Source organism: Sus scrofa, chromosome 3 (genome assembly GCF_000003025.6).
Source record: "Sus scrofa isolate TJ Tabasco breed Duroc chromosome 3, Sscrofa11.1, whole genome shotgun sequence".
Lineage (NCBI taxonomy): Eukaryota > Metazoa > Chordata > Mammalia > Artiodactyla > Suidae > Sus > Sus scrofa.
The window spans coordinates 100,146,998-100,160,154 of NC_010445.4; the positions used below are offsets into that span (position 1 = coordinate 100,146,998).

Here is a 13,157-nt window from a genome sequence, read left to right on the forward strand (position 1 = left end):
TTGTATACCACATCTTCTTTATCTATTCCTCTGTCGATGGACATTTAGGTTATTGGCTATTATAAATGGTCCTGCTATTGAACATTGGGGTACATGTATCTTTTCAAATTAGACTTCTCTCCAAATATTTGCCACACTGGGACTATTACAGTTTCTGTTAAGTGTTTTATTATCCCCAAATGATGGATGATAACATCGTTTAGAAAAATGCTAGCTAGCCCACATATCTCAGCTAGAAAGTGGCAGAGTCAAGATACAAATCCAAGGTAATCTGAATTCCAGTTTTGTGCCCTTGGCATTCAACAAAGGAAACAAGGGATTCAAGTTACACTTTTGTCCCTCTTCTATGACCACTTAGAATGGGACCTTGAGCAAACTCCCAAGTGGATTCATGCCAGAGTTCCTCACCAATAATCTGGAAAAGATGTAAAAATATTATTAGAAATAATATGAAAAGCAGTCTATTCTTACCCTATTTGGAATGTGAGTTGGAGGGGAAGTTGACTTGGGTCAATTATGGGAAAATGATGAGAATATATGTGTGGGTCTTCTCCAAATGCTTCTTTCTCTCCCTAACTTCAAATCACCAGGCAACTCACCAAGTTAAATTTTGAAGGGGAAAAAATGGCTTACAATGCACCAGCAATTTAAGTCAAGTGATACAAAAGCAACCCATAGCCAGCATGTCTTTCCTTGATGGTAGAGAGAAATCAGTGCCAGCAAGGACACTGGATAATGCCCTGGGTGATGTGACCAGAGCTGTTGGCTTTGCAAGGGCAGCACGTTTTGAGTCCTTGCCTTTCCTTTTAAATGAATCCCATGAAGGAAACACTGCTCCTTATTTTTTCAAAAGACTTTATACTTTTGGAAAAGAAAGAAACTATCCAAGGGGGCCAGGCCTGAAGTAACATCCATCAGAAATGTTTAGCCTGTCAAAGCAGGACATCAATAATCCTTAACCCTGGAGGAAGCAGCAAGCACTCTGCCTGGGGAGAGGGATGGCTTGAGGGCTGATAGAGCTGGCAGACACAGCAATGGCACTTAGCTTTGAAGCAAATGGTTTTCACCGTCTCATGGCCGTGAGGCACACCAAGTTTTAGCAGTACTAGCAATTTGAAACTTCTAAATGAAAATTCACCCCACACATTCTTTCACAACCTTTTCTTACCCAAAGAAACAGCCTTTTCTAGACTATGATTTGTCCTGAAGCTTGTTTTTGTTGTTGTTGTTGTGTTTTGTAATAGCAGCTTTGTTGAGACGTAATTCACACACTAGAGAATTTAATTCATTTAAAATATGCAATTCAATGGATTTTAGTATATTCTCAGAATTGTACAACTGTGGCTATAAGCAATTTTAGAATATTTTCATTATTCCTAAATGAAATCCCACAACCATTAGAAGGCACCCCCATTATTTTGCAACCCCTAGCCCTCTACCACCACTAATCTACTTTCTGTCTCCATGGATTTGCCTATTCTGAACTTTTCATATAAATGGACTCATACAATGTCTTTTGTGTCTGGCTTCTCTCACTTAGCGTAATGTTTTTGAGGTTGTCCATGTCAAAGTGTAGTGGAGGAAAAATAATTTTCCCTCTACCCTTTGGAGTTCTTGGCTGAGGCCATGTAATACAAATTAACTAGAGAAAAACAAAAGTTTATTAACATATCTACATGGGAGATACTCAGGGAAAAATGAGTCATTCTCTGAGGTGGCTTAAACGTAAGCCTAAATACCATCTTAATAGGGAAAGGGGAGAGGGGAGGTAGGCTTTGTACATGACTTTGAGGAAAGATGAATGTGCCCTTAGAAGAAAAGATGGGCAGTATGACAGTTTGTGGCAAAGATTTTTTTCGTGTCCACTTCTAGTCTTCTCACCTGTGACAATAATCACGTTCACTGGATGATGAAATTCTCAGTAAGGGAATTTATGAGAATTGACTTCCTTTTTTTTATGATGACTTCCTTTTTAAGCATCTATCTTTTTCACAGATAGGAGGAGTTCAGAGAGAGCCTCCCCCTGAGCTTGTAATTTTTTTAATGGCCCTCAGCTCAAAACAATCAGTATAACAAAGCAGTATGTTTTGGGAAGCATATTACACTACCCTTTAGTAGCATGTACCAGAAATCCATTCCTTTTTTATTGCTGAATAATACTCCATTGTATGGCTATATCACATTTTGTTTATCGGCTGATGGATATTAAAGTTGTTTCCAACTTTTGGCTATTATGAATGGTGCTGCTATGAGCATTCACGTGTAAGTTTTTGTGCTGACATATGTGTTTAAATCACTTGAGTTCCATCTAGAAGTGGAATTGCTAGGTTATATGGTAACCTTACTTTTTTTTTTTTTTTTTTTTTTGCTTTTTTTTAGGGCTGCACCTGTAGCATATAGAAGTTCTGGGCTAGAGGTTGAACTGGAGCTGCAGCTGCTGGCCTGCACCACAGCCACAGCAATGTGGAGTCGAGCCACGTCTACGATCTATACCACAGCTCACAACAATGCCGGATCTTTAACCCACTGAGTGAGGCCAGGGATCAAACCTACGTCCTCATGGATACTAGTTGGGTTCGTTTCTGCTGTGCCACAACAGGAACTCCAATAACCCTAACCCTATTTTTAAACTTTTGAGGAACCACTAGACTTTTCCAGAGCCTCTGTACCATTTTACATCACCACCAGCAGTGTAAGAGAGTTCCAGTTACTCTCCATTCTCCACCACATTTATTATTTATTATCTGTTTTTTTGATGATTGCTGTCTTAGTGGGAGGGAAGTGGTATCTCATTGTGGCCTTGATTCCCATTTTCCTAATGACAAATGCTGTTGAGCATCTCCTTATTTATTTATTGGCCATTGGTTTACCTTCTTTGGAGAAATGTCTATTCAGATCCTTTGCCCATTTCAAGTTGGTCTATTTGTCTTTTTGAGTCATAGGGGTTTATACTGAAGCTTTTAACACCACGTGTACTGGGGATTAAATTTCAAACTTGCTTTACCTATGATATCACTCTGTGGTCAGAGAAATTTCCAGATCTTTTCCCTTCAGATGTGGTTGGCCCTGGGTCACTTCTTTCTTGAGTCTGAGTGTGGCAGCTTCCCTATGGAAAGTTTCCAGTTCCAGGACCTGGCCTCTCACTGGTGTGGCTCAGAGGCTCTCTGAGAGAAGGGATAGGAGCATTACTATCTTCTGTGCCAATTGAAACCCTTAGTTTTTCTGTTTTCCAAATAGAACATCTGTTATCTAAAAGCCTCGAGTTCTTATTTCTTGAGGAGGAAATCACCCTTCAGGAGTGTAAACTTTGCTGCCCAGAGGTTAAAATGTTTTCTCATCTATTACTGTTAAGATTGCCTGTGGAGGCCAGCATTTCCTGAGAGGAGAAAACAACTTTACATGTTCTGTATAATCCAGAAAAAAAATCCTGGTGAAGGACAAAGTAAAACGTTTCTCCCATGCTTCAACCTAGACTGCTAATGAGATCTAAATTTCAGCTTTGACCCTGACTTCCTCACAAGGATACCTCCTCCTTATTTAACACATCAGGTCAGACAGGGTGGTTCTCCATTAGCCTGTCCTGGCCTGGCTACAATCTTAAAATCCCCTGAAAAGCTTTTTAAAACTATATCCATGCTGAGGCCCCACGGCTAGAGAATTCCACCTCACTAATCTGGAGTGAGACCAGCCCAGACATTTAGTTTGCAAAGGTTCACCCATGATTCCACCATGCAGACAGTTCCAAAACACAAGGCCAACTATTACTGGCCTCTTAACTTATCATCTGACTTAATGAAAGAGCCCTTTGTCCTATCTAGATCAGTGCTTCTAACTTTTACTTGCATTAGTGTCATATGGGGGGTCTTGATAAAATGCCAATCTGATTTGATGGACCTAGAGTGGGCCTGAGATTCTGCATTTCTGCCAGGCCCCCAGATGAGGCCAAGTCTGCTGGTGGCAGCTCACATTCCTCAGAGTTGGGAAGCCCACTTGTGCTCCTGGCACTTTTCAGTTAATCCTAACAGGACCTTTATCTCCTCAAGGATTTAAGTGTTTAAAGCAGTCATCATTGAATACAATATGTGCTCTATGCCTTTTACAAACAGAATTGAAAATCTGTCATTGCTCATCTAGGCAGTCTTTGTTAACATAAAGATAAGACAAAAAAACCTCTATATTAATTCAAAAGAATTATTCAGACCTTTCAAAGTCATCATAAAAGTACTGCACGACTGAATGAATCAGGACCTCGTGGGTCACATAATTGAAAGATACTGGTCTTTGGAGCCAGTCACAGGAGTCTCATTTTGTGACCTTGGAAGTGAACTTCTCTGAATCATTATTGCCTCTGTAAAGTGGAAGTAATAGAAGTTACTTCCAGGCTGCTAAGGAGATTGATTATTGAATAAATGCAAAATGCTCAGCAGTCCATTGACTTCTTTCTGAGTATGCCTAAAGAGAGGTAAAATCTTTAAAAATAAAATGTAAAAGAAGCATTGCAGTATCTACATGTGTGAAATCCTCACTGAAATCTTTATTTTATAAGGACTCAGAAAGAGTCTTTTCTTTCTAATCCTCCAACTTGTCTTTTTCTCATGTCTCCCAACATCAAGAGCTGTTTCAGGGAAAAGAAACCACAGAAGATCAAATCGAGGCTGGAATCTGAAAAGAAACGGATACTACTCTGGCTTAGTAATGGGAGATTAGAATATATTTTGAAGAGATTTTCTTTTTTAACTTCCACCAATACAACCATCTCTTTCTTTTCTCTTTCACAGTCTACCTGAGTCACCACCTGATATCAGAACTGCTTATTAAAATGTTTGAAGGTGTTTGGGTCTATTGAGACCCATCAGATAAGAGAGACTGGGAAATAAAGTATAGATGTGGGGTTAATATCATCAAAGGAGAGGCATTGCAAAAATCTGAAGGAATGACCTATATTTCTCCACTGAATAAACTGATATTTCTTGTCCAAATGCTTTCTACCATCCCCCCTAGAAGTAGAACCAAAATATATTTCCATAAAATATTTGGGCATCCTGAGAAATTATTAAATGTTTTAATGTTATCATAAGACATATAACTGCTTTGTGAGTTTCCAGAAAACATAATTTTTATAGTACACTCTTGAATTTTAGAGTGATGTAAAAAATAATAATTATGGTAGTTGAAAAAAATCACATGATGCAGTTTTCCTATTTGTTCCTTATCAGTGCAATAATAGCGCAGGAGTTGTTGTTGGATGAAAGCTTGGGTCTACCTGACTATCCCAATCTTGTTTTGGTTAACCTCTCAATTTAAGAAATAGCAACACTACTGTATAGCACAGGGAACTATACCCAATACCTTGTAATGATCTAAAATGGAAAAGAATCTGAAAAACAACTTTCAGATACAGGTAGGCTTTGCTATATATATTCGCAACTAATACAACATTGTAAATTAACCACACTACAATAGAAAAAAAAAAAAAAAAAAGAAGGAAGTAACAACAGCTGTCTGACTGCTTCCCATTGGTAAATAGAATCAAAGTACAGCCAACATTAATCTGTGTTCTCAGGGAGAAAGAGTCCTTGTAAAAGTGCTAAACCCCTGTGGGATGGGGTGGCAATGAGGGCAAACTGGAGGATCTTTAAGTCCCTTCAATCTTTGAGATTTTTGATTTCCACTGCAGAACTCTGAGACACAGAGAAAGGTATGCTTCTGCTGATCATCAGGCTAGTGGAACTGGAGTCTTCACCAGATCAACCTATCTCATGTAATATCCCCAGTGATGGAAGAAGTGGTGACAGTCTCTTTCATGCATTAGGCTCTGGAAAGTGAACAAAAGACATCCCAAGGAGATGATCCTTTAAGAACAACTTAGGTTCATTTCACCTTCTCTACCTTTGCTAGGGGAAGCAATAGTTCTGTTCCCAAGCAAAAGGTGAACATTACCAATCCCCTCTGACTTTTGTCTCTCTTGATTCAGAGAGATAATTTCTAATGATCCACTTTATCTTGCCTCTTAAATTGACTGAGTTATCTGTTAATAATCAGGTTTCCTATTAAGAGCTTTATGGCTCAAGAGAAGCAAAATCAATATATAATTTAGTGACTCCTCCTGTCTGTGGCCCTATTGATTGTATTATAACGATTTTGAAATAATATGCCACTATGCAAATCCCATCTATTTTAGGTGTCTTTGTCAGGCACCTACAGGAGTTCTGTTTTCCATTTCTTCACAGTTGATTTTCCAGGGTCAGGTCACAGTTTCAAATGCTAAAATGTTTTCTAAGGATTATGATAAGTAATAACGTAAATAATGATACTCTACTGATAAATTTTAAGTGTTTATTTTATCATACAAACAAATTGGGTGGGACCCTATATTTCTCACACTCATCAACTACTCAGAGTAAAGAAAATAAAGCTATCACAGCAACAGAGGATTAAATTCACCAAGGATAAGAAACAATATATTACTTGTTTTTTGTCTGTGTATTTGTGAGTAAGTGGTCCTGTTGCCCTTTGGGAATGAAACTGGGAGTCTTTCCTAAACAAGTGCTTGCCCTTTTTGCAAGATGACTCCAGCCATCTACACCGTGCTTTCTTTATTTCTGCAGTCTAATAAAATGTATTATAAAATCTAATAATATATATAATAAATATATAAAATATATGTGGGGTGGGTTGGGAGTGCAAGATGGAGAAAGATATGTCAGATGTTTTTAAATAATACAAGCAAAGCATCACAACATGACATCCAGTCTAATGTATCCTACCATGATGAAGTGCCTTGATAATGTATTTGGGGCCATTATGTCCAGAAGTCAGTAGCATGGCCCTTCTAATTCCATCAGCATTTTCCCACACATGGTTATAGTGATGCTGATTGCTTTAGTGGAGATGTACAAATATAGTTTATGATTGCAAGGCAGTCAGATGGAAATTAATACCTAAAATGCATAAATCAGATGACAAAGAGGATAGACGTTTGGCAGGTTTTTAAAAAGTAAATTTGATCTCACTTATAACGTCAAATTCAGTTCTAAAATTTAAAGCATACACATCATCATTTCTTATATCTTCTTGTGCTTTCCCTAATATTTTGTATTTTCTGTATATAGAAGGATGATTAGATACCCCCAGTGTAGTCCGAGTAGGCTGGTTTATCTATAAATTAAGGAAGTGAGTTCCGGGAAATAGTCTTAGAAGTTAGACAGGAACTATTCATTATATACATGTGGTTGGACTTGGTCACACTTTTGGTAGGTTTGTAAATATCTAACTGCTCTTAAAAAATGAGTACTGCTTTAGTCATTGACAGCTGCTCATCTAGCTTTAGTATTTCAGTCTTTGAGGACCGAGATAAGAGAGCAAAGGCACTGTCTTGTGCTTCAACTCCTTAGTAGTGAGAGATTGGGATTTGAGGATTGTGGAGGGATGCTCCTTATCTGAGAAACAGGGAGGAGGTTATGAGTCTCCCAAGGACCAGAAGCCATCATTTGATCTCATTTAGCATTAGGCTTTGGGAAACTCAAAGAATGAAACACAATTTCTGCCTTTATTCTCCTTTACAGGAGAAAAGACTGATGCTCTTTAGCATGCATAGATCTAAATGAAACATAATGGCTTTGATCAACAATTGAAAAAAAGAAAAGATTATAGACTAATTTCCTTCCAGAAGACCTAGGACATTCCACCTGAATTAAATAATGCCTATGACATTAAAACTATGTGTCTATATAAAATCATTGTTTCAGAATTTTTAGTCAGAAATGTTCTTGGCCAGAGTTACTGAAAAAAAAAAAATTTTAAGGACAAACACGTGTTTGGGGGCTGTGAGTTGTAATACATAAAGTGATTAAGCCCTTATTAATTAGAAGGTAACATTAAATTTCTTTTCAGAGTCATCAAGGCTTATGGGGAGTTGAGATTTGCATCATATTTGCATTTGCCCTACCTGCCTGTCAGTCACAACCAGAAGATGATAAGGCAAGAAGCGCTAAAGGATGGATGGCAGGAAAGAAATGCCTAGGTGTATCGGTGGAGTTTGAAAGAAGTGTAAAGGGTGTATTTTGTCAAAGTTGAAACTCAACTTTCTTTGGGAAGAAAATAACTAGAACATCATGACTCCCACCCCCCACCTTGGGAGGCCTCCACTTCCATCTTTAGAAAGACAGACAAAACATGAAAAACTTCCCCTTGTGATCAACATGGAAAATCTGACTCACCTGAAGATGAGTTTGATTCTAGGACATGGGGCAGAGAAATAAAAGGCTTTTATTTTGCAATACTCTTATACATTTATTTAAAAAAAATTATGATAAAATAGTATGTTTGGAAATAAAGTAAATCTGAATGAAGGCCAAAAAATACGACCTAGATGCCTATCACTCAGAGAAAACATGTGTTTGTATTTTGATTTGATTTATTGATTTATTTCAAAGGAGTGAATTCCAGAGCACAGCTCAGACAATCCTATGCTTAAGGCACTTACTAAATAAATATGTTTCTTTTCTTACTATTGCAATCTCTGTTTTTCTGCTTCTCATGGTGATGATAAACCTATGTATGAGTGCTCTATTCTGGCTGCAATAATTCTGTGGTCCTGGGAAGGGGAGCTGTGCCTGGGGTGACCTCTGTAATCTCTCAGCCTTATCCCACACCCATTCTGGAAGAACAGTCTCACAGTCCAGAAGCTTCTCAGTTGCCATTTGTCTGGAAGTGCAGCTCATTAATCTTGCTTTTCTCCTGTGTTCCTTCTCTTCTCTTTCCTCTTCCCCTTGTTCGTCAATTTCTATTCTTCTCTGTTTCAGCAAAACTATATCAGTCAAGGTAATTGATGATGAGGAGTATGAGAAAAACAAGACCTTCTTCCTTGAGATTGGAGAGCCCCGCCTGGTGGAGATGAGTGAGAAGAAAGGTGGGGGAGCTGCTGCAGGGCTGAGCCCAACAGCTTCTGCTGGCCTGTGCCACCCCTGGATGCCTGCACTCTTCAGAACGTGACTTACCATGCACACATCCCTCCATTTATGTAACAGGGCACAGGTCTCCTTTGGGACCACGGTGGGCCTGGCCTGGAGCTCCATCAGCCAGGTTTGGCCACTCTGCACATGACAGCCTGAGACATTCATTGTCAGTGCAGTCAAGCCTCGTTGCAGAAAGTTGGTGCCGATGCTTTCTCCACCCAAATAAAGCCAACTTTCTGATTTCCTAATCGGGGTACCCCCTGATTTCTGATTGAAGCAGGGAGAATTTATGAAAGTGATGGATTGGCAGAGAATACTTAGTGGGGGGCCAGCTGCGAGCACCTAGGTGCCCTTTTACATACTCCTGGAGGTCCATGTGTTGCCAAGTCTCCCTCCATAACATCACAGTAACCTGCTGCTTGGTGAACACCTGGCATGAGCGTGTGACTCCAACCATTTGTTTTGCCTTTGTCTTGTGTTCCCACAGGAAGATCATTTCCATTAGAATATTTGACCGTGAGGAATATGAGAAAGAGTGCAGTTTCTCCCTTGTGCTTGAGGAACCAAAATGGATAAGAAGAGGAATGAAAGGTGTGAGAGTATACAAAGACATACCAGCGAGAAATTGTACTCTTCTCTCACCGTGTCTCCTACTCTCACACTTAACTCTCTCCTCTTCCTCGGCTTCCAAGTACTATCCTTCATCTCCTTTGAAGCTTTAGCAAATGTCATGTCCCTCCCCTAATTCCCAAGTGCACCAAGCAATACCCTTCTTCTTCAAGAAGTGCCCACTCGCCTGATTGATGCCAAATTTCTAAAATTCAGAAGTGATAACATAGAAGAATGAGTTAAGTCTTCAGTTTGTCCCTCCTCAGGAATCGTGCTAAAATTTGGTTCCAAACATTAAATATCCCCTAAAAGATTAGTGGTAGAGACTACTACATACCTATTGTTCATGGTTGACGAGTCCAATGGCAAATAATAGAAAGTTTCAGAAAAATTCAATGGTTAGGCTTCTTTACTGAAGCCAGTTTTCCAAAAAACAATTCTTAATAAGAACGAAGATCCTCAGGAGCTCCCGTTGTGGCACAGCAGAGACATATCTGACTAACCATGAGGTTGTGGGTTTGATCCCTGGCCTCGCTCAGTAGGTTAAGGGTCTGGTATTGCCGTGAGCTGTGGTGTAGATTGCAGACACGGCTTGGATCCTGCATTGCTGTGGCTGTGGCGTAGCTTTAATTGGATCCCTATCCTGGGAACCTCCATATGCCACAGGGGCAGAACTAAAAAGCAAAAAAAAAAAAAAAAAAGAACAAATCCTCAGTGTTATTGATGTCCTAGTGTTCATTTGGCATATATTTTTCATATCATCAGATATGACATTTAAAAGGGACCATGTGTATGAAACCATACTCACATCAATTTTCTTTAGTAGGAAAGATTTGATAGTTCAGTAAGAACTTAGCCCTTACTTGAGGCCTATCCAGCTTTATGCTTTAAAATCTTTTGATTCTTTTAAAATGAACAAATTTCTAACATATGAAAGTTTTTTCCTAGAGATAAAAAATAACAGCAGTATCCTTATCAGATTTTTGGTTGATTTGTATTTATATTTTTAGAAAATAATGGAGTAAAGCAGCCAAATATTCGAAGAAAGCAGTCAGAGCCATTTTATATGGCCATTTTATATGACCTGTATTTGAGAAGGAAGGACAGGAATTTCATATTCGCTTTAAAAATAGTTTTTTATACTGTATTCTTATGAGAGTCTCCCATAATTATCCTCTAATAGTGGCCATTTTAAAAGGAATATTATATATATTTAATTTTACATATGTATATATAATGAGCATAATCCCTATTAATAGTGCTTGTTAATTGTGGACAAGCAATTGATGGGAGAAGTTGATGATAGATGATATCAGATCCCTTTGCCTGAAAAGTACCTTTTTACATGTAAATAAAACAATCAAATACAAAGGACTAATTCCTATATGGAGCCAACATTTGGGGAAATTTAACTGATCCCCCTTTTATAGGAATTCACTGGCCTCAGAGCCCATCAGAAAACAAAAACAAACAGACAAACAAAAACAAAGTAGTTCCTGACTTAATTATGTTTAAGATGGTAACAGGAACCTTTGGAATAATGGAGAGAGGAGCACTGGGGACCTGTTTTAATGCAGCCTATTTAATATGTTCCATAGACAGCAGGTAGAAGAAAAAGACACGTGAGAAAATTATGCTGACTTCTTACAAAGATGGGATCAAAAATGCTTCATTAACATACAGGAAAAAGCACTTAACTTCTAAATGTATTCCTCCAAAGAACTGCCTTTTATCTCCAGGAAGAGCTTCTTGGATACAGCTCTTTCATTTGTCATCTTACTAAAATATGCCTTCCTACAAAAGCGAATTACAATTCCTTGATAGCACTATCTCTTTTTCACCAGCCAAGTGGATCCTTGTCACTGTCAATAAAATTGTGGACTTGTTTCAGAAAGTATCTTCTAATGCTACTCCCATTAGCAGCCCAGAAATTGGGCAGAACTCCTCACTGTAAACGTTCCCATTGACAACTCTGGAAGTTATTTGTTTATTTACATTTACTACTTGTAGGCAAGTAGCTTTCAGCAAAATCAAGTGCTCCAGTTATAGTCTGGGTTTCAAGCACATCACCTGAAAGACAAATTATGTTTGTCACCTCTGCCCTTGCCAAGGGACCCCCTCCCCGCCTTGTCAGTTTTCACAGAATTACGTCACAGAAAGCCATCTGGTTGTCCAATTATAATGCGTAGAAGTCAGAGATAAGGACACACAAGTAAGCCCTAATTCCTGGGACTCAAGTTTTAAGGACTTTAAAAAAAGTAAATATTCCTTGATGACTAAAACATCATGTAAATAGACCCTCCAGTGAGAGAACTTCACCTTGGGCCAAAATCTCCTTATGGGCAGGAAGCCAAAATGGAATTTCCTAAGATGTTTTCTCTGTTTTCATTGAATGAAAGGTACATTTCTGGAGATTCTGGATGATTAAAGACTTCGTATGTTTAATTCACTGCAATATTTCATGCAGAAGACTCACTCCAATAAAGTTTAGGATTAACTTCATAAATTGTCTCTACTCTATTTGGCAAACTAGATGTATACAGAGTGTAAACATATAGTAGAAATGTTTTCTTAACAGCCCAGAAATAACATATAAAGTGATATATATATATGGATATATAGAGATATAGATATATCTATATATATATCACATTTGCAGAAATTAATGCTGGAATTATTTGAAAATACTCCTAATGCCACATTTACTTGACAAGCACCAATTTTTTAGCAACAGCTCCCTACCACTGTAATCAGATCTGCCTGGATTTCTTTCTGCTGATATTCCTCTTACTTTCATTATTCATCTGGTCTCTTATTCTGTGTTTGTCTTTGTCTGTTTCCTTCACAGCCCTGTTATTGAATGAGCTTGGTAAGCATTTCATTTCTTGCATTTCTTCCATTTTTCTAGACTATTTTCCATTTCTCTCAGGTGCTACAATAGCTTTCTGACTTTTATTTCTACTGATTTATTAGCAAGATGGTTGTTTTGAGCCCTTGGCCTCATAATTTTTAAGGTCAGATAGTTTACTTTTAGTTTAATATAACCTTTTTTAAAAATCAGAGATTTCTTAGGTACGCACAAGAATTAAATATGTGCACTAAATTTCTTAGTCTTAAAAGAATGATTAGTGATTAAGACATGAATGGATGTTTTCATAATTTTCTTACTTGGAAGAATCATTTAGCAAATTTTTGTACCTTGGATGGGTTGTCAGGCAGTCTGATGTCACTGGTATTTGTTATCTAGGTTGTAAATTAAATAAATTGTAACATTTATTTTTTTTCTTTTGTAGGTGGCTTCACAATAACAGGTATGACTTTTTTAAGTCTAATGAATCAAATTTGATTTTTTTACTGTCTGTTCTTACCATGTGCTGTTTACATTTTTTAAAATTATTTCTCATTTTTATTTCCTTTCAATGAAGGAAAATACCTGTATGGTAAGACAATTTTTTTAATGATCTTCATCCCCCACCCCCAATACCCTTAAATAGCAAACAAAACCCACACCTCATGTAACCTGTATTAACATTTAGCCGTGGCACATGGTATGCTCTGGTTGATTTTACACATTTAACATTTTACACATTA

General features: G+C 38.0%; 1 protein-coding gene across 27 annotated transcripts in view; it reads left to right on the plus strand.

The window, feature by feature from the left end:
* Positions 1 to 13,157, plus strand: part of SLC8A1 (solute carrier family 8 member A1) — a 433,804-nt gene that overhangs the window by 323,495 nt on the left and 97,152 nt on the right. For 14 of the 27 annotated variants that reach the window (XM_021088307.1, XM_021088315.1, XM_021088317.1 and 11 more), the window contains 4 exons: positions 8,805 to 8,911; positions 12,415 to 12,435; positions 12,860 to 12,877; positions 12,992 to 13,006. In XM_021088307.1, coding sequence (XP_020943966.1) covers positions 8,805 to 8,911; positions 12,415 to 12,435; positions 12,860 to 12,877; positions 12,992 to 13,006 — 161 coding nt within the window. Of the gene's footprint in view, positions 1 to 8,804; positions 8,912 to 9,444; positions 9,549 to 12,414; positions 12,436 to 12,859; positions 12,878 to 12,991; positions 13,007 to 13,157 lie in introns of all 27 variants that reach the window. The other 13 variants (XM_021088333.1, XM_021088332.1, XM_021088331.1 and 10 more) reach the window with 5 other exon arrangements.